Raw genomic sequence first — 21,761 nt, 5'->3', positions numbered from 1 at the left:
TGCAAGGAGCCAGGGGAGGGAGGGGACGTGCCTGTGCAAGGCTGAGCTTGGGGGAAGGGGCCCTCAGGTGTCCCCGGGCAGCGCTCCTTCCCCCGTCCACCCAGAGCTCTGCAGGCCAAGACCCTCTTCCAGGGAGGGCCGGTGTCAGTGGCCTGAGAGGCAGCAGAAGGCGGTGAAAGAATCTGAGGTCCCCGTGCCTTCACTGTGGCTTACCTGAGTATTCTGCCCAATGGCTCTGCTGAGGCGACAGGCAATGCAGGAGATCAGCGCAGTTTCTGCATTGGTGCCTTGCTGCTGCTCTTGGCTTTCTGGTTTCCCTGCGGCACATTGCTTCTTCAGGTATTCCTGCAGGCCTGTCTCTTAGAGCAGCTGCTCGAGGATGCGTCCCTCACAGGTCAGAGCTCAAGGTAAGAGCAAAGGTACATAAGTAACATGCCACATGGCAATGCTCCTTCCTGGAACTACATGATGACAAGGATTTTGGAAAACCCTCCGGTTGCTGTGTGTTGGGACCCTGAGGAAGCCTCTTCTCAGTGCGCTCTGTCCGTCCCTGGAGCCTTTCTCATGCCCTACCTTGTGTGCTGCCCTCAGCCCTGCCTCACCTGAATGTCCAGGCCCAGCGGGGGCCGGTCAGTGGCGCAAAACTGAGTCACAGGCCACTGAGTAGTGGGTGTTCCATGGATCAATAGTGGGCCCTGTTCAACCCCTTCTTTAATGATCTCTATGATGGAACAGAGCGTGCCCGCAGCAGGGTTGTAGAGCACCCCAACCTGGGAGGAGTGGCTGCTGTTCCAGAGGGTCTGGCCACTGTCCACAGGGACCACACCAGGCTGGAGAAATGGGCTGATGGGAACCTCATGCAGTTCAACAAGGGAAAGGGAAAAACTCCCTGTCGTTGGAAGAACAGCAGCACGCTCCAGGGCAGCCCGGGATCACCCATAGAGAGCAGTCCTGTGCAGAGAACAAACTAGGCTTCTGGTAGACACCAAGCTGGCCATGAGCCAGTACTGTGCCCCTGTGCCAAGGAGTTCCAAGGGAATCCTCGGCTGCCTCAGACAAAGCATTGCCAAGAGGTCAAGAGAGGCGGTTGCTCCCCTTTTCTCGGCACTGCTGGGCAACAGCTGGAGTGGCATCTTCTCGCACACCTTCTCTATGACCCAAGTGGGCTGCAGAGGCAGCAGAAGGCAGGCTCTGAGGCTGCTCCCCGGCACCCGCAGGGCAGCGGGGGCTGCCGCTTCCAGCCCCGGAGCGAGGAGGCAGCTCTGGAAGCTGCTCCATCTCCCGGGCCGAGGCCCCGCTGCTGCCCCAGGCTGCTGCGAGCCCCCGAGCGGCGCCGGCGCCGGGCTCAGCCCCGGGGCGGAGCTGGCGGCGGCGCGGAGCAGAGGAGGCGGCGGAGAGGAGGCGCCGCGGCCGCCGCCCAGAGCCGGGGCTGGCGCGGGGCAGCGAGGCGCGGGCGGCGGAGCGGCGGCATGCGGCGGGGCCGGGGCGCGGGGCTGGCGGGGCTGGCCGCGCTGCTGCTGGGTGCGCGGGGCTGGCGGCGGGGGGCGGGCCGGGGCTCGGCCTGCGGGGGCCCCCGCGGGGCTGCCGTCCCCTCGGGCTTCTGCACGGAGCCCTGCCGCCGCGCCGGGCTCGCGTCCCTCCCTCCCTCTGCTGCCATCCCGCCTTCCCTCCGGAAACTCGCCGTGCTCTCGCTGTCCAGCGCTGCCCGCTGCCTCCTTCCCTCCGCCTTCTGCCGCGGAGCGCCTGCAGCCGCTCCTTCCCCGCTGCTGCTTCCCCCCGGGCTCCTTCCCTTTGCTCCTGCCCCGCTGCTGCTTCCCCTCGGGCTCCTTCCCTTTGCTCCTTCCCCGCTGCTGCTTCCCCCCGGGCTCCTTCCCTTTGCTCCTTCCCCGCTGCTGCTTCCCCCCGGGCTCCTTCCCTTTGCTCCTGCCCCGCTGCTGCTTCCCCCCGGGCTCCTTCCCTTTGCTCCTGCCCCGCTGCTGCTTCCCCTCGGGCTCCTTCCCTTTGCTCCTGCCCCGCTGCTGCTTCCCCTCGGGCTCCTTCCCTTTGCTCCTGCCCCGCTGCTGCTTCCCCCCGGGCTCCTTCCCTTTGCTCCTGCCCCGCTGCTGCTTCCCCCCGGGCTCCTTCCCTTTGCTCCTGCCCCGCTGCTGCTTCCCCCCGGGCTCCTTCCCTTTGCTCCTGCCCCGCTGCTGCTTCCCCCCGGGCTCCTTCCCTTTGCTCCTTCCCCGCTGCTGCTTCCCCCCGGGCTCCTTCCCCTTTGCTCCTGCCCCGCTGCTGCTTCCCCTCGGGCTCCTTCCCCGCTGCTGCTTCCCCTCGGGCTCCTTCCCTTTGTCCCTGTTTTTCTCCAGTGACTCCACCTGTCACTCTCGCGTTCGTATGTCTGCCAGCCGTTAACGGACACCTCCGTTAATGCACCTGTAGACATCCTCTGGGAACTCTTCTCCCCCCCCATGCCCGAATGTTCCTGGCTGGGATTTGCCATGGCGAACGGCAGGCGGGGCTGGGCACAAAGCAGGTTTTGAGGATTCCCCCTTCTTTTTCTCCTCGGCAGTGGCTGTGGGCAGAGCCCAGGTGCAGCAGGAGCCGTCGGCAGAGACCACCGAGGACACCGGCATCGCCATCAGCTGCTCACACCCCAGCATAGGGACAGGAGACTCGATACTGTGGTACCGCCAGCTCCCGGGCCGAGGCCCCGCATTCATCACGAGCGGTCACAAAGGGTCCAGAGAGGTGCAGGACCCTCCGGGGCGGATGTCGGTGGCGGCAGACCGCCGGTCCAGCGCCCTGTGGCTCGCCCGGCCCCGGCGCAGGGACGCGGCGGTGTATTACTGCGCCGTGGGAGACACGGGGCTCGGAGCCGGGGCTGCGGCCGGGCACGAACCTCCGCGGCCGGGGCCGGGCGTGTGTGTCGGGGGCGGGGGGACAGCCCCGGCCGGGCCCGCCAGGGGGCGCTGCCGCCTCCTCGCCCCGCCCGGCCCCGGGCGCTTCCCGCCACCGCCTGCGGCACCGGCCCCGGGATCAGCGGGTGCCCCTTGCAGTCGCTGCCCGGGCTCAGCACCTCTCCTCGTTGAGGGCTGCTGCGCATCGGTGCTCCGAGGCAGCAAACAGCCGCGCTGGGGCCGCGCTGCACGGGGAGCCTGAGAGGGTCTGTGCAAGGCAGGGGGGCGCAGCGTGTTTCCCACCACGCGCTCGTGCTTGCCCAGCACGGGGTCAGAGCCTTGCGGGTACCGTGGCGTCCTCTGGCCTGTCTGAAAAGGCCTGCCCGCATTGTCCCGCAACGCCTTCCCAGAGGGGACCGATTCCCATCCAGGCCACCTCAGGCTGCTTCTCCTCTTGCCAAGGATGCTGAGCTCTTCATGACTTTTAGGAAGGCCAAGTGACACCTCTAGGTCCTCCAAGTGCTGCCATGGCACAGGGAGTTCACGATGTCAAGAATAAAGCGAACGCAAATGCTCCAGCACGATGCTCAGCTTAGTGGGTGTCTCACCTTTGCCTGGCTGCCTTGGGCAAACACAGCAGCAGCTTCCACCCGGTAATTTTCCCCATCCCAAGGACGCACACAAAGATCTCAGCTTGGAGTTGTTAGTAACACTAACAAGCTCCCTGGGCATTCAAATCAGGCAATTCCCTGCAGATCCTTGTGCGTTTCTTCCTGTCAGGCTTTCCTTCTTGGAGATCTGCTGTGTCACCACCATCATCCCCCAGATGCTGCCCCCAGGATTCCTTGCCAACAGAACAATCCTTTGTGTTTCCTGCTGTTATTTTCCTGCTTCTTCCTGGCTATGACTGAGTTCCCGATCCTCTCAGCCATGGCCTTCAGTCATGGTGTCACCATACGCAAAGTGCTTGGCAAAAAGCACTGTCATGACAAAGGAAGTCTGCTCTCTGCCAGCGCGGGGAGTGTGGGCAGTGGGCTTTTTGGTCACCTCCTCCCAGGTGGCTCTGCTGTTGCCGCATCCCCTTTTGCACCAGGAAGGTTGTTGACCATTTCTACTGCTCTACTGGGCCAGCATGAGCATGGCGTGTTGGGGTTGGGTTGACCTTGCCTGGCTGCAACGTCTCCCCCACTCTCCTCTATCACTCCCACTACTCACCAGGATGGAAAAATAACAACGCTCATGGTTTGTGGCAAGGACAGGGAAATTTTGACCCAGCAGTTGGTGTCACAGGGAAAACAGGCTCAGCTTGCAGAAATCAATTTCTTGCCAATCAAATCAGAGTAGGAGAATGAGAAATGAGAATACATTTTAAAACACTTCCTTATGCCTGGGCTCACCTTCCCTCCGGACGTCCCTACTTCCTCCCCCAGAGGAACACAGGAGGATGTGCAATGGGTGCTGCAGTCAGTTCATAACTCATTCCCTCTGCCGCCTCTTCCTCCTCATGCTCTTTCCCTACTGCGGTGTGGGGTCCCTCCCGTGGGAGACTGTCCTTCTCCAACCTCTCCAACACGAGTCCTTTCCGTGGGCTGCAGTTCTTCACAAACCACTACAGTGTGGATCCCCCGTGGGGCCACAGATCTTGCCAGGAGCCTGCTCCATGATGGGCTCCTCTCCACAAGGCCACAGCTCCTGCCAGGAGCCTGCTCCATGATGGGATCTCCACGGGGTCACAGCTTCCTTCAGGGCACATCCACCTGCTGTGGCATGGCTTCCTCCATGGGCTGCAGGTGGATGTCTGCCCCACCCTTAACCTCCATGGGCTGCAGGGGGACAAGCTGCATCACCAGCTCATCAGGGACAACCTGTGTCATGAGCCACACATGAACCTGGAGCACCTCATCCCCTCCTCCTTCTTTGCTGACTTCAGTGCCTGCAGAGTTGTTTCTCTCCCATATTCTCATTCCTCTCTCCCACATGCTCTTGTGCACCAGTTTTTCAACCTTCTTAAATGTATTATTGTGGAGGTGCCACCACCGTCACTGACTGGCCCAGCTTTGGTCAGTGGCAGGTCCATCTTGTAGCCACCTGAAACTGGCTCTGTACAACATGGGGCGGCACTGACTGGCATCTTCTCACAGAAGCCACCCCTGCAGCCCCCCTGCTACCACAACCTTGCCCCATAAACCAAATACATTCCACTCCTCACCTCTGTGAATTAATTGTTTATCAATTAACAGTCATATATGCATTCTCAGACAGTCCACAATGCTCACAAACTTCCCCTTACACCAGCAGGCCACAGCCAGGGCACAGGACACCGTGCAGATCGCGTCCACAGAAGGATTACGCCATTGCGGTTGGTCATGCTTTTAGAGCATTTTCTTCCATTGGAAACAGATCTGACATCATTGCTACTGTGAACCACCACAAGCCGGACAGAAGTCGATTGCAAATCAGCAGATAGTAGCAGCTGGGACATCCTGAGTTCTCAGGGTATAAATCAAGGCAATCAGCAGGGGAGTAAGAGAGGTGTAAAGAACAGCGACAGCTCCATCAGTAGGTGGTTTAAATCACCATCAAAAAAACCCAGAACCTCTGGCAGCAACGCCCTTAGTTTGGACTGTAAAACCTGCATGGATTCTGTACCGGTTTCCTCCATGTCCAAGATCTCCTCGGTTGGGCAGGCAAACCAGGGGGCATGCCAAGGGCCAGGAGCAGCGCTTTGGCGGTGCTGTGGCCAAATGGCCTCCTCGTCTGTATGGAGAAATGCCATCCCTCCCTCTTCTACAAGGACCATTGCAGGTGCTATCCTCATCAAGAAGGACCTCCAGCTTATGACAGGGTTTACTGTGATTGGGTTAGGAAGTGCAGCTGTGCTGCTGCAGGTGATGGTTCCTTGTAGCACAGCTAGGGAAAAAGGATTTCAGACATGCAAGTGAAATGCCCTGATAAAACATTGCCCTTCAGTCGTGGTCCCTGGCGAGGAGTGACTCCTCTTGGGTCTGCACAGGGAGGCAGGCAGCAGAGGTCCTCCTGCCACATGAGCCGGGCATTGCTGCTGCTCAACAGGCAGGGGCTGGGGATCTCTTCCACCCCACTAACATAGCCAGGCCCTGTTAGAACAGAAAGTCACAACTGAGACAGCCTGGGGGCAAGCCATTGCTTTGAATCCACAAGGAGAAGTGGTTTCTTGCTGGTACCTTTGTAACGTTGGCTCAGGCACACAATTACAAACTGGCTGCCCCGGCTTCACAGCCCACTGTGCTCCTGCTGCTGTGGGAAGGCCTCCTGCAGAGAGGTGTTTTGCCATAGACTGGGTCAGTACAAAGGAAACAGACCCCTAGTTAAAGAAGTGAGTTTAGCTTTACTTACATTTTAAAAAATAGGATAGGAAGTGAAACAAGTAGTAAGTGAAAGGATACAGCAAGAATAAAACAAGGCAATGCACCTAATCACTGCTGCCTATGACAGGCTACAGCGGTTAAGAAAGATACATCACCAATTACCTTAATACTTTACCGTCATCCAGGTCCACAGTTGCTGGGAGCCCTGGTTACAGCGAGGATTTGGAGAGCCTGTCCCGGCATTTGGGAGGTCCTACACAGGGCATCCACTCGTAGGTGAGGTCTCCAAAGTCACTGTCAGAGGGTCCAGCTCTTATAGTGTTGAATAAACAAGATCACCTAATTTCAAATGCAGAGACCTCTGGTTTCACTCTCCTCTCAGATCCCACCAAAGCCTGGCCAGGGCTACCAGGAGGAACCAAGGGAGCCTCCCTTACCTACTTGATTTTAACCACCGGTTTCCATACAAGGCCGTATATCTGGTTTCACAATCTTGGCCACCTGCCTCCAAGCAAGGAAGGATGCACTCCATCTTTGGAAATGATTATATTCTATCTAAGCTACATCTTTCACTAATGATCATGCGTATTTTACCAATGATTGGATACGAAATACATATATATATATGTATATATAACATTTGGTTGGCGTGTTCATCTAGATGTCAAAGTTGGCTCCTGGTCCCAGCCAGTCCCCAGTGAGGCCGGTGCGGCTGCAGGAGCTGACACAGCTGTGAAAGTTCATGTGCACAGGCTTGAGAGGCAGAGGGGAAAGGTTCAGCCCTTCGTCCTGCCTCAGCTGGGGACTGTGGTGGCAGCTACAGTGCATTACCAGGGAGCCCCTGGCAGGTTTGCAGACATTGGAGAGCAGAGGGCAGCCCACCGTCCTTCTGCCACGGCCTCGGCTGAGCAGCAGGACCCTGAAGGCCTTGTGGGAGCGGGGTTGTGAATGGGGGCTGCTGCGCTCACCAGCTGTTTTCTGCAGTCCCTGCCAGCTGTGTGAGCCAAGGGCCCTGGGTGAGAAGTGGCAGAGGAGCCCTGCTCCAGGAGCAGGAGGCAGTAAAATCGAGCAGCCCTTTGGCTTGCCTGGGTATAGCGGTTCTGGGGCCCAGGGTGGGACAAGCACCTGGCGCCTGTGGCTAATGTGGGCAGGTGAAGGGACACAGGGGGACTGCCTGTACAACGCAGAGCTGTGTGCCAGTGTCCTCCCCCTGCCAGAGCGCGGGAGCGTGCCTGTCCCTGTGCGGCTGGTTTCTGCAGCAGATGCTCTTTACAGAGATGTTTCTCTTCAGGTTCCTGCTCCACAGGCCAGAGGGGAAGGGAGAGTGTGCGACACCTGGGTCCTGGCACCTCAGCCTGTGCCTGCTCCTCTCTCCTTCCAGACAGTCCCAGGAACAGGGCGGGCATGGGTGGGTGCAGGGGTGCCGGCTCCATCTCCTGCAGGGCCGGCTGCTGGCCTGTGCAGCTGCCTAGGGGGCCGATGCCAGGAGAAGATCACCAGGGATGCCATTCCCTCTGATGGACGGTACCTACACCACGAGGCTCTGGAGAGCGTTCTGGTGGTAGAGCCTGGGGGACAGGTGCAACGAGGCCTGCCTGGAGCAGCAGGGAGAGAGTTTTGCTCCACCCTCTGGGCTGTGGTTTGGAGGCCTCTTTGATCGGGCAGAGGCAGAGGCAGAGGTGAAGTTGCAAGCATCAGGTCCCTCCGGCTGGCAGGTGCCTGCACACCCCGTGAAGGGAGAGCGTGACATGGCCCTGATTGTGCTGGCAGCCCTGGCGGGACTGGCAGCCTTTGGTGAGATGCCGCTTCCAGGCTGGGGTGAACGAGGCAAGAGTTTGCGCAGCTGGTGGTGGAAGCACGGAGATGTCAGTCCTGACTGCCTGGGGGATCAGGGAGTGTTTCTGTAGGGAGAGCCGGGGCTGCAGGTGGGTATGGCAAATAATGTGGGAGATGTCAGGAGTAACGAGCATAAGAGGAAGGACAAGACTTTACCCTGCATTTGCAGGTACCGAGCATTCTTGAGTGTGCTGCTAATACAGCCCAAGCCTGAAAGAGGGAAGACGCTGGGGAGCGGAGCTGTGTGGCATCTGGGAGCTTCTCTCCTGGGTGTGCTGGAGAGAAGGTTACCAGCCTCTGCAGGGCTGTCTGTAAACCTCGGGGGACAAACAGAGAAGGCTAACTAGAGTCAAGGAGAGCTGAAATGCTGTACAGGGACAGGGCAAGGGCAGAGGACGTGGTGTGTCATATGGAGGAGCTTCGCTAGCAAGAAGATACAGTCAGAGGTGGGAGAAGGACAGCTCATGGCTGCTGCTGCTGAAGGAGGCAGCAGCAGTTAACATAGCTCAGAGGCAGATACGGAGAGAAAGAGTGGCTGGAAAGACATGTGCGCACTGCTGGAAAGCAGGATGATCTGGGCGGTGAGGAGTGGCAAGAAGCTGCAGAAAGAAGGGTGCAGGGACAAGCAGCTCAGCAGCTCAGAGGCTGGGAAAAGTGAGATGGAGAGCGGGGACAGGGAGCAAGCCCAGGAAGTGATAGATGGACTGGTGCACAGGCAAGCAGGGCTGAAAGATGTTTCTGGCTTTACAGGTCATGCCCAAAAGGACTCTGTGCTCCAGTTCCCCGCAGAAATGACCATCCAGACGGGACACAGCACAGCTCTGCGCTGCAATTTCTCCACCAGTTCTACCAATCCCTCCATCTTCTGGTACCAGCAGCGCCAGAACCAGTCCCCTCAGATGCTGCTGCAGGGAGTGTACAAATGGAAACCGCAGGTGGATTCAGGGAGGTTCTCGTCTTCACTGTCTGTGGAGACCTCCCAGGTGGTTCTGCATGTGCGGGATGCTGAGCTCCAGGACAACGCTGCCTATTTCTGTGCGCTGAGCCCACAGTGGTGCCCACAGCACGCAGCAGTGCATAGAAACATGGGCGGTGCTGTGAGGGGCAGATCCCTCCCTGCCACTGCTTGCCTGGAGCTCTGAGCTCAGCCTGCTCAGCAGCAGCACCTGGGGGCTGTGGTGAGGCTGGGCCTCTGCCTCCCCAGCCTGTACTGCTGTGAGGCACAGGCCTGTGTGACTTGTGCAGCTGCGTCTGGATCCAGGCTCTTTGATGATGAGAAGCGCTGGAGAAAGCACCGCAGAGTGGACGTTTCCATGGCCCTTCCAGATATCGAGCCTGTCCACATCTCAAGCCTATGTGTGGGGGATAATGTAAAGCTGGAGAACATCCCCTTTGCTGCAGCCACCCAAAGAATTCCCATGGTACCAGGAAAAGAAAGGAAAAGAAACATTAAATCCCTCAGTGGTAGCAGCTCCCGCCTGACCTTGGTGATCTCCTCAGGGGTCTGGGACCAGCCCCTGCCCTGGCAGAGGGAGCAGTTCCACAGTGACACACTCATGTGGCCGCAGAAGGGGTGTGTCTGGGACAAGCCAGACTCCCCTTGGGCCGCAGACACTGAGGCTGGGGCATCAGAAGTGATGTAGCAGTGAGCCTGTCTCTAGGCTCACGTGAAGGCAAATACCCTCTCTTGTAAAGGCAGAGAAAGGCAGGAGCAGCATTAATTTACAGAGCAGCTGAGCACATGGTTTGGCTGCCTGTGAATGCTCACGCATTCTTGTTATTTTTCCCCTCTTTTAATTGATGTGCTGCCCTTTGCTCGGCTGCTGTTTTGCCTGCAGGTGCGGGTGCGGTAATTGCCCGTAGCAAGAGGGAGCTGCCAGCAGCCTCCTCTGTGCGCCTTGAGCTGGCTGGCTTTATCCTGCAGACACAAAACAGGTTTTGCACATAATCATACCAGGGTAATGACAGTGCACGTGTTTCACCTAAGGCTGTGGTAGCGGACGGGCTGCAGGGATGGCTTCTGTGAGAAGCTGCCAGAAGCTGCCCCCATGCCAGAGCCATAGACAGAGCCAATGACAGCCGGCTCCAAGGCGGTCCTGCTGCTGGCCAAAGCAGAGCTAATCAGCAGCGCTGGCAGCGCCTCTCTGATAACATATGCAAGAAAGGGTAAAAGGTGCTGTGCATCGCCTGGGAGAGAAGAGTCAGAAAATGTGAGAGAAACAACTCGGCAGGCACCGAGGTCTTTGAGGAAGGAGGGGGAGCCGGTGCCTGAAGTGCCAGAGCAGATACTCCCCTGCAGCCACGGAGAAGACAATGTTGACCCAGCTTGTCTTCTGGCAGCCCGCGGAGGACCAGCTTTACAGGCCAGCCCAGGTTCCTGAAAGGCAAATGTCCCTGCTGGACAACCCCAGGCTCTAGGAGTTTTTGCGAGCTGAGTGGATGTGGGAGGAATATTTTCCCCCTGCTGGATATGGAAAGCCTTCCCTGCTAAGGGATCGCGGCCTGTGATATGTAGCAGGGCACTCTGGAAGCCCACCCCAACTTGTAAGTAGCTCGTTTCCTCCTGGCTGCAAGGTTAGAAAGACTTTTGGAGACAACTCTTGTGCCTCTCCCCCCAACAGCCCCTTCCCAACTGTGTTACCGGTCACTGCTTTCATCTTGGGGTGATGGTGCAGATCGCCATGAATTAGGGTTACTTCTGGCCCAGTATCCAGCAGAGCCGTAACACGGTGAGTGCTGTGCTGGCTCCGCAGTGTCACAAGCAGAACTCAAGGGCTGTGTTCATTCCCGCCCCTGGCCAGCCCTGTCCCTGCCCCAGTGCTGAAGAGGGGACACCCCTTCCCTGGGCTGGTTTGCAGGTGAGGAGGGATGCCACCCCGTGTGCCCCCTGCTCTGTCTCTGCTTCACTATTGAATAATGGGACATATACGATTTATTTAAAGAACATGTGCTCATGTTTCTCTGAGGAGACCCTTATTGTTAACTTGAGGGTGCACTAAATCCTTGAATGGGTGACACAGGGAGTGGGCTAATTGTCCAGGCATGAGATATGTTAATACTGTTAACTTGAAGATGTACTAAATCCTTGAATGGGTGACAGAGGGAATGTTGTGCTAATTGTCCAGGTGTGAAATATGTTAATGAGTTCATGGAAAGTTAATGAAGAGACATGAGTGACTTGTATAAAGAAGGGGCTGAAAGGTTCCCTTGCTGTGCATGACTTTGGTGGAGCGATCCCCCATGCACCCACCGCTGCCAAATAAAGATAACCTGCGCTTGCTCATATATTGCTAGAGTGATTCTTTAAATCACTGTCCTTCCCCTGCAAAGGCATTTCCCACGGGGACCTGCCAGCTGCACCAAACGTTTTGCACCAGGAGCTGCTGGTTTGATTCCCAGTGGAAAGGCACCTGGACTCTGTAAATGGCCATTTCTTATCCCAGAGAATGTCACTGAAGAAAGAGATGGCAGTACAGATAACCCTGTGTCCTTCAGATGCTGGGAGCCCTAAGCTACGTGCTGTCAAATAGGCGGCTCCAGTCAGGGCACAGCACGCCACGCTCGTCCTGCCCATGAAAAGGTCACCCCTTCTTGGTCAGTCAAACTCTAAGACGATTGTCATGAAATAAAACAGCTCTATTCAGCATTTCTGCTGCGAAACAGAAGCCATGTTCACATGAGACCTTCCTGCTGCACTTCAGATACAGGCAAGGACACAAGGGCAGCGCAATCACTGGCACCAAGCAGAAGCTGCCCAAAAGCTCATCGGTTGCAATGGACGGGCTGAGTTTGTCCCCTGGCCAAGGGATCTGTGCAGAACAACACGGGCCTGAAGGCCAGGCTCTGCTTGTAGCAGGGCACAGCAGAGGCCAGGGCCTCCTCGGGATACCTGGATCACCAACTCCCTGACCTACGGTGATGTGGGGGTGAGGGTGATGGCACCCTGCTGGTTGTTTCCTTCATGTGAAGAAATGCCAGCTCTTGACCCTGCTCAGAGCAGCTTTCACATCCTCCTTTCTTAGGGTGTAAACCAAGGTGTTGAGCAGAAGAGGAAGAACCACGCAGAGAACAGCCGCTACTCTGCCTAGTGACCTTTTCTAGGGGGCTCCCGTGTAGGAGAAGACACATGAGGCATAGAACCAGGCCACAGCAGTGAAATGAGAAGCGCAGCCTGAGACAGCTCAGTGCCCGTCTTCTGCACAGAAGAGCTGCAGCATGATTTAAATCTCCATTGGAAAGGACAGCCGCTGGCAGCAATGCCCTTAGTTTGAGGTCTAAAACTTGGGTGGATCCTGTGCCCCTTTTCTATCTTTCCATGGTCTCCGTTGGGCAAGCAAACTAGAGGTCGTGCCAAGAGCCAGTAGCAGCGCTCTGGCAGGGCTTTGGCAAAAGGCCTTACTTGCCAGGCACGCAACAGAAACGCCCTTATAATGGTGTTGGCCTTTTCATATTTTTGCTATGATTGTATGTGCTTCATTAGCCATAATCCCGTCTCGGTGGAGGACAGGGATGTAGGGATTTCCATCCTTCCACTTGTACATTTCTGTCAAGACATCGGGGTTTTCATGGAGGAAATAGGATATGAGACTGTGGTGGCTGCCAAGAGACAATTCCATCTCCCAGAAGGGATGAGATTTACAGGTAAAGGGAATTCTAGGTATGTTCCCCCAGCACTGCAGCCAATTCCTGAGCACAAGGTCTGTGGTGGAGAGGAAGCCTGCATGGCTCTAGTAGCTCACCCAGCTGTTCAGAGTCCACGTTCTTGGGCTTCAGAAGCACAGAGGAAAACCTGGTTTGTGCAGCGGCAGAGGCCCTCGCCGTGAACCGGTGGTAAAGGATCCCTTCTCCAGGCATTCTTTGCATGCGGTTCAAAGCGGCCAGCCAGCACGCTTGCCTCAGCGGTGGTGTCCTGGAGCCCCGGGCAGCACAGGCCGCCAGGGGTTCTCCAGGTGGGTACTTGGAGGGATGGATGAAGCCTGGCTGTAAAGCAGAGGGCAACATGGTGCTGTGGGTTGTGGTTAGGCTGGGCGTGTGCCTCCCCAGCCTCTGTGCCAGTGAGGAAAGCTGTAGAGATTGGTATGGGGGTGACTTTTTCAGCCAAGTCCAAGCCCAGGGGCTTGGAACACAGGAGTGAATCCTCAGCAGAAGGATCCTACTTGTCTTGCTCCTAGGCTCCCCCCAGCATCCACCGAGAGTTGCCGTTGGAGAGAAGGGTTCTAGGCAGGAGGCATGATCGTGCTCGTGACTTATTTCCCGGCCAAATGAGCCCAAGGAGGGAAGATCCCCTCCTTGCCTTGCACCTGGGGGTTGGCTGAACCCTGAGCCTGCAATCTCACCCTGTTCAGATGCATGGATCAGCCTTTGGCAGCTTATAGAAAGCGAGGTGGAGCATGAGCCCAGTGCCAAAGCTGACAAACGGATAGATACGGCGGACACGGAGCCAGGCAATGCTGAAATACCTTTCTGGCTTGACAGATCACAGGCAGAAGGAATTTACGCTGCACTTCCACCAGAAGCGACCATGCAGGAAGGACGCACCAGAAGAGGATTGTTCTCCAAAGGTCTGAGCCATGATCGAGCACTTCCTCCGGGGGGAGGCACCTTTCAGCTTCTGGGTGGCGCTGGGACCGTGCTGTAGACACAGGTTGTAGGTCAGGCAGCTGGGGAGGCAGGGGATGCCTGGTGGCCAGTGGCTGAAGGTGAATCAGCAGTGTGCCCGTGTGGCAAAGCACACCTACTGCGCTCTGAGATGCCAGCGAAAGCGGAGCCAGCACAGGCAGGGAAGTGATCCTTCTCCTCTCTTTGGCGCTCCTGAGACCATGCCTGGGCTCCTGCGTTCAGCCTGGGGCTCCTCGGTGTGCAGGAAAGGTACAGGCGTGTTGGAGGGAGTCCAGCGGGAGGCCCCAAGGCAGGCAGGGAGCTTGAGGACATGATGCACTCAGAGCCTGAGCGAACGAGGCCTTAGCAAAAGAAGGCTCCAAGGGAGACCTTAGGGGTGTCCACAGCTACGTGCTCTGAGCACGTGGAGAAGATGAAGCCAGGCTCTTCTCCAAGTGCACGGTGCCGGTAGGCCGAGAGGCCACAGACACAGTTTGGAACCTGCGGAATTCTACTGACGTGTGAGAACCTTATTTTCCAGTTCTTTTTGACCCTGAAAAAGCTCAAGGACTGGAATGCACTGTCCATAAATGTTGTGCAGGCTCTGGCCTTGGACGTTTTCAAGACTCGTCTGGACACAGCCCTGACTGGCCCTGTCCAACCTACATCATGCTATGGGGAGAGCAGAAACAGTTTGGCGGGTTTGTTTGATGGGACTGGAAGTAAGGGCAGGACAGCTGGAGATCCAGCTGGTTTGGAGGAAAGGGAAATTGGCAGGGTTACGGTCATCTGGAGAGGCTGTGTGGTGTTGGGTGAGCTTTGCAGAAGCTGATTTGTAAGAGGGGCTGAGCAGCGGGGCACAAAGCTTCATGTGTTGCTTCCTCGAGTACCGATCTTCTTTTGCATAGAAGGAGAAAGTCCACAGTGCCTGTGGGGCTGAGTGGGACAGTTGGTGTCTGCAGGGCTTGGGGGTGTTGAAGATGATGTTTGTAAGAGCTGCAGCCTTGGGCTGTGCTGACAGGAGCTTGGCGCTGGGCACCGTGAAGGCGCTAGGACAGGCCAAGCCCACCAAGGCCTTGTGCTGTGAGAGAGAGGGCACAGGCATCAGGGAAGGAGAGACTCCCACGACATTGCATGGGAGGATGTGTCAGAGAGGTTGGTCCCCAGCTGCAGGCCTATCGCCCCTCCACCCTGGCAAGGCAGAAGCTGCTGAGTGCAGGAGCAACAGGGGCCACTGCTGGAGGAGGCAGGAGCACAGCACAGGCATTTCAGGCATGCTAAGAACAAGAATTCTCTCCTCCCTTTCTCGTTCTGGGTTCCCCTGGCAGAGTCATTTCTGGCAGCTCTGCTCTCTCAGAGCTCCTGGTGGGGACGCGGGCGTTCTTTGAGTCGCTCTCACACATGCAGGACGATCCATCTCAGCATGGTCCTTGCGTATCTCGTCATCGTTGACTTCCTGAGGCAACCGCTGGGTAAGCCTTGGCTTTGACTGACGGTACGATTCCTCGTCTGCTCTGGTACCAGCAGAAGAAAGGCTAAGCCCCACAGCACGTCTCGTAGCAGGCAGCGGGTAGTCCCAGGCAGAGCGGCCATTTCACCACGTTGCTGAACAGCACAGGGAAATAGAGCGTCCTGCAGCCAGCGCAAGTCGAGGTCTCGGCCAGTGCCGTGCACCTCGCTGCTGTGCAAGACACCCTGGCACAGGGAGATGCTCCGGCTGTGCAAGGAGCCAGGGGAGGGAGGGGACGTGCCTGTGCAAGGCTGAGCTTGGGGGAAGGGGCCCTCAGGTGTCCCCGGGCAGCGCTCCTTCCCCCGTCCACCCAGAGCTCTGCAGGCCATGACCCTCTTCCAGGGAGGGCCGGTGTCAGTGGCCTGAGAGGCAGCAGAAGGCGGTGAAAGAATCTGAGGTCCCCGTGCCTTCACTGTGGCTTACCTGAGTATTCTGCCCAATGGCTCTGCTGAGGCGACAGGCAATGCAGGAGATCAGCGCAGTTTCTGCATTGGTGCCTTGCTGCTGCTCTTGGCTTTCTGGTTTCCCTGCGGCACATTGCTTCTTCAGGTATTCCTGCAGGCCTGTCTCTTAGAGCAGCTGCTCGAGGATGCGTCCCTCACAGGTCAGAGCTCAAGGTAAGAGCAAAGGTACATAAGTAACATGCCACATGGCAATGCTCCTTCCTGGAACTACATGATGACAAGGATTTTGGAAAACCCTCCGGTTGCTGTGTGTTGGGACCCTGAGGAAGCCTCTTCTCAGTGCGCTCTGTCCGTCCCTGGAGCCTTTCTCATGCCCTACCTTGTGTGCTGCCCTCAGCCCTGCCTCACCTGAATGTCCAGGCCCAGCGGGGGCCGGTCAGTGGCGCAAAACTGAGTCACAGGCCACTGAGTAGTGGGTGTTCCATGGATCAGTAGTGGGCCCTGTTCAACCCCTTCTTTAATGATCTCTATGATGGAACAGAGCGTGCCCGCAGCAGGGTTGTAGAGCACCCCAGCCTGGGAGGAGTGGCTGCTGTTCCAGAGGGTCTGGCCACTGTCCACAGGGACCACACCAGGCTGGAGAAATGGGCTGATGGGAACCTCATGCAGTTCAACAAGGGAAAGGGAAAAACTCCTGTCGTTGGAAGAACAGCAGCACGCTCCAGGGCAGCCCGGGATCACCCATAGAGAGCAGTCCTGTGCAGAGAACAAACTAGGCTTCTGGTAGACACCAAGCTGGCCATGAGCCAGTACTGTGCCCCTGTGCCAAGGAGTTCCAAGGGAATTCTCGGCTGCCTCAGACAAAGCATTGCCAAGAGGTCAAGAGAGGCGGTTGCTCCCCTTTTCTCGGCACTGCTGGGCAACAGCTGGAGTGGCATCTTCTCGCACACCTTCTCTATGACCCAAGTGGGCTGCAGAGGCAGCAGAAGGCAGGCTCTGAGGCTGCTCCCCGGCACCCGCAGGGCAGCGGGGGCTGCCGCTTCCAGCCCCGGAGCGGGGAGGCAGCTCTGGAAGCTGCTCCATCTCCCGGGCCGAGGCCCCGCTGCTGCCCCAGGCTGCTGCGAGCCCCCGAGCGGCGCCGGCGCCGGGCTCAGCCCCGGGGCGGAGCTGGCGGCGGCGCGGAGCAGAGGAGGCGGCGGAGAGGAGGCGCCGCGGCCGCCGCCCAGAGCCGGGGCTGGCGCGGGGCAGCGAGGCGCGGGCGGCGGAGCGGCGGCATGCGGCGGGGCCGGGGCGCGGGGCTGGCGGGGCTGGCCGCGCTGCTGCTGGGTGCGCGGGGCTGGCGGCGGGGGGCGGGCCGGGGCTCGGCCTGCGGGGGCCCCCGCGGGGCTGCCGTCCCCTCGGGCTTCTGCACGGAGCCCTGCCGCCGCGCCGGGCTCGCGTCCCTCCCTCCCTCTGCTGCCATCCCGCCTTCCCTCCGGAAACTCGCCGTGCTCTCGCTGTCCAGCGCTGCCCGCTGCCTCCTTCCCTCCGCCTTCTGCCGCGGAGCGCCTGCAGCCGCTCCTTCCCCGCTGCTGCTTCCCCCCGGGCTCCTTCCCTTTGCTCCTTCCCCGCTGCTGCTTCCCCTCGGGCTCCTTCCCTTTGCTCCTTCCCCGCTGCTGCTTCCCCCCGGGCTCCTTCCCTTTGCTCCTGCCCCGCTGCTGCTTCCCCCCGGGCTCCTTCCCTTTGCTCCTGCCCCGCTGCTGCTTCCCCCCGGGCTCCTTCCCTTTGCTCCTGCCCCGCTGCTGCTTCCCCTCGGGCTCCTTCCCTTTGCTCCTTCCCCGCTGCTGCTTCCCCCCGGGCTCCTTCCCTTTGCTCCTTCCCCGCTGCTGCTTCCCCTCGGGCTCCTTCCCTTTGCTCCTGCCCCGCTGCTGCTTCCCCCCGGGCTCCTTCCCTTTGCTCCTGCCCCGCTGCTGCTTCCCCTCGGGCTCCTTCCCTTTGCTCCTGCCCCGCTGCTGCTTCCCCTCGGGCTCCTTCCCTTTGCTCCTTCCCCGCTGCTGCTTCCCCTCGGGCTCCTTCCCTTTGCTCCTTCCCCGCTGCTGCTTCCCCTCGGGCTCCTTCCCTTTGCTCCTTCCCCGCTGCTGCTTCCCCTCGGGCTCCTTCCCTTTGCTCCTTCCCCGCTGCTGCTTCCCCTCGGGCTCCTTCCCTTTGCTCCTGCCCCGCTGCTGCTTCCCCTCGGGCTCCTTCCCTTTGCTCCTTCCCCGCTGCTGCTTCCCCCCGGGCTCCTTCCCCGCTGCTGCTTCCCCTCGGGCTCCTTCCCTTTGTCCCTGTTTTTCTCCAGTGACTCCACCTGTCACTCTCGCGTTCGTATGTCTGCCAGCCGTTAACGGACACCTCCGTTAATGCACCTGTAGACATCCTCTGGGAACTCTTCTCCCCCCCCATGCCCGAATGTTCCTGGCTGGGATTTGCCATGGCGAACGGCAGGCGGGGCTGGGCACAAAGCAGGTTTTGAGGATTCCCCCTTCTTTTTCTCCTCGGCAGTGGCTGTGGGCAGAGCCCAGGTGCAGCAGGAGCCGTCGGCAGAGACCACCGAGGACACCGGCATCGCCATCAGCTGCTCACACCCCAGCATAGGGACAGGAGACTTCATCCAGTGGTACCGCCAGCTCCCGGGCCGAGGCCCCGCATTCATCACGAGCGGTCTCAAAGGGTCCAGAGAGGTGCAGGACCCTCCGGGGCGGATGTCGGTGGCGGCAGACCGCCGGTCCAGCGCCCTGTGGCTCGCCCGGCCCCGGCGCAGGGACGCGGCGGTGTATTACTGCGCCGTGGGAGACACGGGGCTCGGAGCCGGGGCTGCGGCCGGGCACGAACCTCCGCGGCCGGGGCCGGGCGTGTGTGTCGGGGGCGGGGGGGACAGCCCCGGCCGGGCCCGCCAGGGGGCGCTGCCGCCTCCTCGCCCCGCCCGGCCCCGGGCGCTTCCCGCCACCGCCTGCGGCACCGGCCCCGGGATCAGCGGGTGCCCCTTGCAGTCGGTGCCCGGGCTCAGCACCTCTCCTCGTTGAGGGCTGCTGCGCATCGGTGCTCCGAGGCAGCAAACAGCCGCGCTGGGGCCGTGCTGCACGGGGAGCCTGAGAGGGTCTGTGCAAGGCAGGGGGGCGCAGCGTGTTTCCCACCACGCGCTCGTGCTTGCCCAGCACGGGGTCAGAGCCTTGCGGGTACCGTGGCGTCCTCTGGCCTGTCTGAAAAGGCCTGCCCGCATTGTCCCGCAACGCCTTCCCAGAGGGGACCGATTCCCATCCAGGCCACCTCAGGCTGCTTCTCCTCTTGCCAAGGATGCTGAGCTCTTCATGACTTTTAGGAAGGCCAAGTGACACCTCTAGGTCCTCCAAGTGCTGCCATGGCACAGGGAGTTCACGATGTCAAGAATAAAGCGAACGCAAATGCTCCAGCACGATGCTCAGCTTAGTGGGTGTCTCACCTTTGCCTGGCTGCCTTGGGCAAACACAGCAGCAGCTTCCACCCGGTAATTTTCCCCATCCCAAGGACGCACACAAAGATCTCAGCTTGGAGTTGTTAGTAACACTAACAAGCTCCCTGGGCATTCAAATCAGGCAATTCCCTGCAGATCCTTGTGCGTTTCTTCCTGTCAGGCTTTCCTTCTTGGAGATCTGCTGTGTCACCACCATCGTCCCCCAGATGCTGTCCCCAAGATTCCTTGCCAACAGAACAATCCTTTGTGTCTCCTGCTGTTATTTTCCTGCTTCTTCCTGGCTATGACTGAGTTCCCGATCCTCTCAGCCATGGCCTTCAGTCATGGTGTCACCATACGCAAAGTGCTTGGCAAAAAGCACTGTCATGACAAAGGAAGTCTGCTCTCTGCCAGCGCGGGGAGTGTGGGCACTGGGCTTTTTGGTCACCTCCTCCCAGGTGGCTCTGCTGTTGCCGCATCCCCTTTTGCACCAGGAAGGTTGTTGACCATTTCTACTGCTCTACTGGGCCAGCATGAGCATGGCGTGTTGGGGTTGGGTTGACCTTGCCTGGCTGCAACGTCTCCCCCACTCTCCTCTATCACTCCCACTACTCACCAGGATGGAAAAATAACAACGCTCATGGTTTGTGGCAAGGACAGGGAAATTTTGACCCAGCAGTTGGTGTCACAGGGAAAACAGGCTCAGCTTGGAGAAATCAATTTCTTGCCAATCAAATCAGAGTAGGAGAATGAGAAATGAGAATACATTTTAAAACACTTCCTTATGCCTGGGCTCACCTTCCCTCCGGACGTCCCCAGAGGAACACAGGAGGATGTGCAATGGGTGCTGCAGTCAGTTCATAACTCATTCCCTCTGCCGCCTCTTCCTCCTCATGCTCTTTCCCTACTGCGGTGTGGGGTCCCTCCCGTGGGAGACTGTCCTTCTCCAACCTCTCCAACACGAGTCCTTTCCGTGGGCTGCAGTTCTTCACAAACCACTACAGTGTGGATCCCCCGTGGGGCCACAGATCTTGCCAGAAGCCTGCTCCATGATGGGCTCCTCTCCACAAGGCCACAGCTCCTGCCAGAAGCCTGCTCCATGATGGGATCTCCACGGGGTCACAGCTTCCTTCAGGGCACATCCACCTGCTGTGGCATGGGTTCCTCCATGGGCTGCAGGTGGATGTCTGCCCCACCCTTAACCTCCATGGGCTGCAGGGGGACAAGCTGCATCACCAGCTCATCAGGGATAACCTGTGTCATGAGCCACACATGAACCTGGAGCACCTCATCCCCTCCTCCTTCTTTGCTGACTTCAGTGCCTGCAGAGTTGTTTCTCTCCCATATTCTCATTCCTCTCTCCCACATGCTCTTGTGCACCAGTTTTTCAACCTTCTTAAATGTATTATTGTGGAGGTGCCACCACCGTCACTGACTGGCCCAGCTTTGGTCAGTGGCAGGTCCGTCTTGTAGCCACCTGAAACTGGCTCTGTACAACATGGGGCGGCACTGACTGGCATCTTCTCACAGAAGCCACCCCTGCAGCCCCCCTGCTACCATAACCTTGCCCCATAAACCAAATACATTCCACTCCTCACCTCTGTGAATTAATTGTTTATCAATTAACAGTCATATATGCATTCTCAGACAGTCCACAATGCTCACAAACTTCCCCTTACACCAGCAGGCCACAGCCAGGGCACAGGACACCGTGCAGATCGCGTCCACAGAAGGATTACGCCATTGCAGTTGGTCATGCTTTTAGAGCATTTTCTTCCATTGGAAACAGATCTGACATCATTGCTACTGTGAACCACCGCAAGCCGGACAGAAGTTGATTGCAAATCAGCAGATAGTAGCAGCTGGGACATCCTGAGTTCTCAGGGTATATATCAAGGCAATCAGCAGGGGAGTAAGAGAGGTGTAAAGAACAGCGACAGCTCCATCAGTAGGTGGTTTAAATCACCATCAAAAAACCCCAGAACCTCTGGCAGCAACGCCCTTAGTGTGGACTGTAAAACCTGCATGGATTCTGTACCGGTTTCCTCCATGTCCAAGATCTCCTCGGTTGGGCAGGCAAACCAGGGGGCATGCCAAGGGCCAGGAGCAGCGCTTTGGCGGTGCTGTGGCCAAATGGCCTCCTCGTCTGTATGGAGAAATGCCATCCCTCCCTCTTCTACAAGGACCATTGCAGGTGCTATCCTCATCAAGAAGGACCTCCAGCTTATGACAGGGTTTACTGTGATTGGGTTAGGAAGTGCAGCTGTGCTGCTGCAGGTGATGGTTCCTTGTAGCACAGCTAGGGAAAAAGGATTTCAGACATGCAAGTGAAATGCCCTGATAAAACATTGCCCTTCAGTCGTGGTCCCTGGCGAGCAGCGACTCCTCTTGGGTCCGCACAGGGAGGCAGGCAGCAGAGGTCCTCCTGCCACATGAGCCGGGCATTGCTGCTGCTCAACAGGCAGGGGCTGGGGATCTCTTCCACCCCACTAACATAGCCAGGCCCTGTTAGAACAGAAAGTCACAACTGAGACAGCCTGGGGGCAAGCCATTGCTTTGAATCCACAAGGAGAAGTGGTTTCTTGCTGGTACCTTTGTAACGTTGGCTCAGGCACACAATTACAAACTGGCTGCCCTGGCTTCACAGTCCACTTCCAGCGTGCTCCTGCTGCTGTGGGAAGGCCTCCTGCAGAGAGGTGTTTTGCCATAGACTGGGTCAGTACAAAGGAAACAGACCTCTAG

At 58.4% G+C, this 21,761-nt stretch overlaps 1 protein-coding gene and 2 gene segments (V, D, J or C); all 3 read left to right on the top strand.

The window, feature by feature from the left end:
• Positions 1–1,469: 1,469 nt before the first annotated feature.
• Positions 1,470–3,373, top strand: LOC121087101 (collagen alpha-1(I) chain-like). Its single transcript, XM_040591759.1, has 2 exons — positions 1,470–1,521; positions 2,549–3,373. Exons 1-2 carry the CDS (start codon positions 1,470–1,472, stop codon positions 3,136–3,138), a joined length of 642 nt encoding a protein of 213 aa, XP_040447693.1. The 3' UTR covers positions 3,139–3,373.
• Positions 3,374–7,748: 4,375 nt separating this feature from the next.
• LOC121085975 lies at positions 7,749–9,201 on the top strand. The segment is given in 2 exon segments: positions 7,749–8,017; positions 8,810–9,201. Coding segments are annotated over 2 exon segments (438 nt in total).
• A 7,644-nt stretch (positions 9,202–16,845) lies between these two features.
• On the top strand, positions 16,846–18,612 carry LOC121088123. The segment is given in 2 exon segments: positions 16,846–16,897; positions 18,092–18,612. Coding segments are annotated over 2 exon segments (573 nt in total).
• The last annotated feature ends 3,149 nt before the right edge of the window (positions 18,613–21,761 follow it).

The sequence above is a fragment of the Falco naumanni genome, chromosome 4 (assembly GCF_017639655.2).
Source record: "Falco naumanni isolate bFalNau1 chromosome 4, bFalNau1.pat, whole genome shotgun sequence".
Classification (NCBI taxonomy): domain Eukaryota; kingdom Metazoa; phylum Chordata; class Aves; order Falconiformes; family Falconidae; genus Falco; species Falco naumanni.
The sequence above is the reverse complement of the archived record's forward strand: the minus strand, read 5'-3'. Positions and strand labels throughout refer to the sequence as shown.

Bases quoted from the DNA above. Each gene is read 5' to 3' on its own strand.
- LOC121087101 (XM_040591759.1), top strand. From the start codon at position 1,470: ATGCGGCGGGGCCGGGGCGCGGGGCTGGCGGGGCTGGCCGCGCTGCTG. The intron at 1,522-2,548 runs GTGCGCGGGGCT...TCTCCTCGGCAG, and splicing joins GCTGGCCGCGCTGCTGCTGG to TGGCTGTGGGCAGAGCCCAG.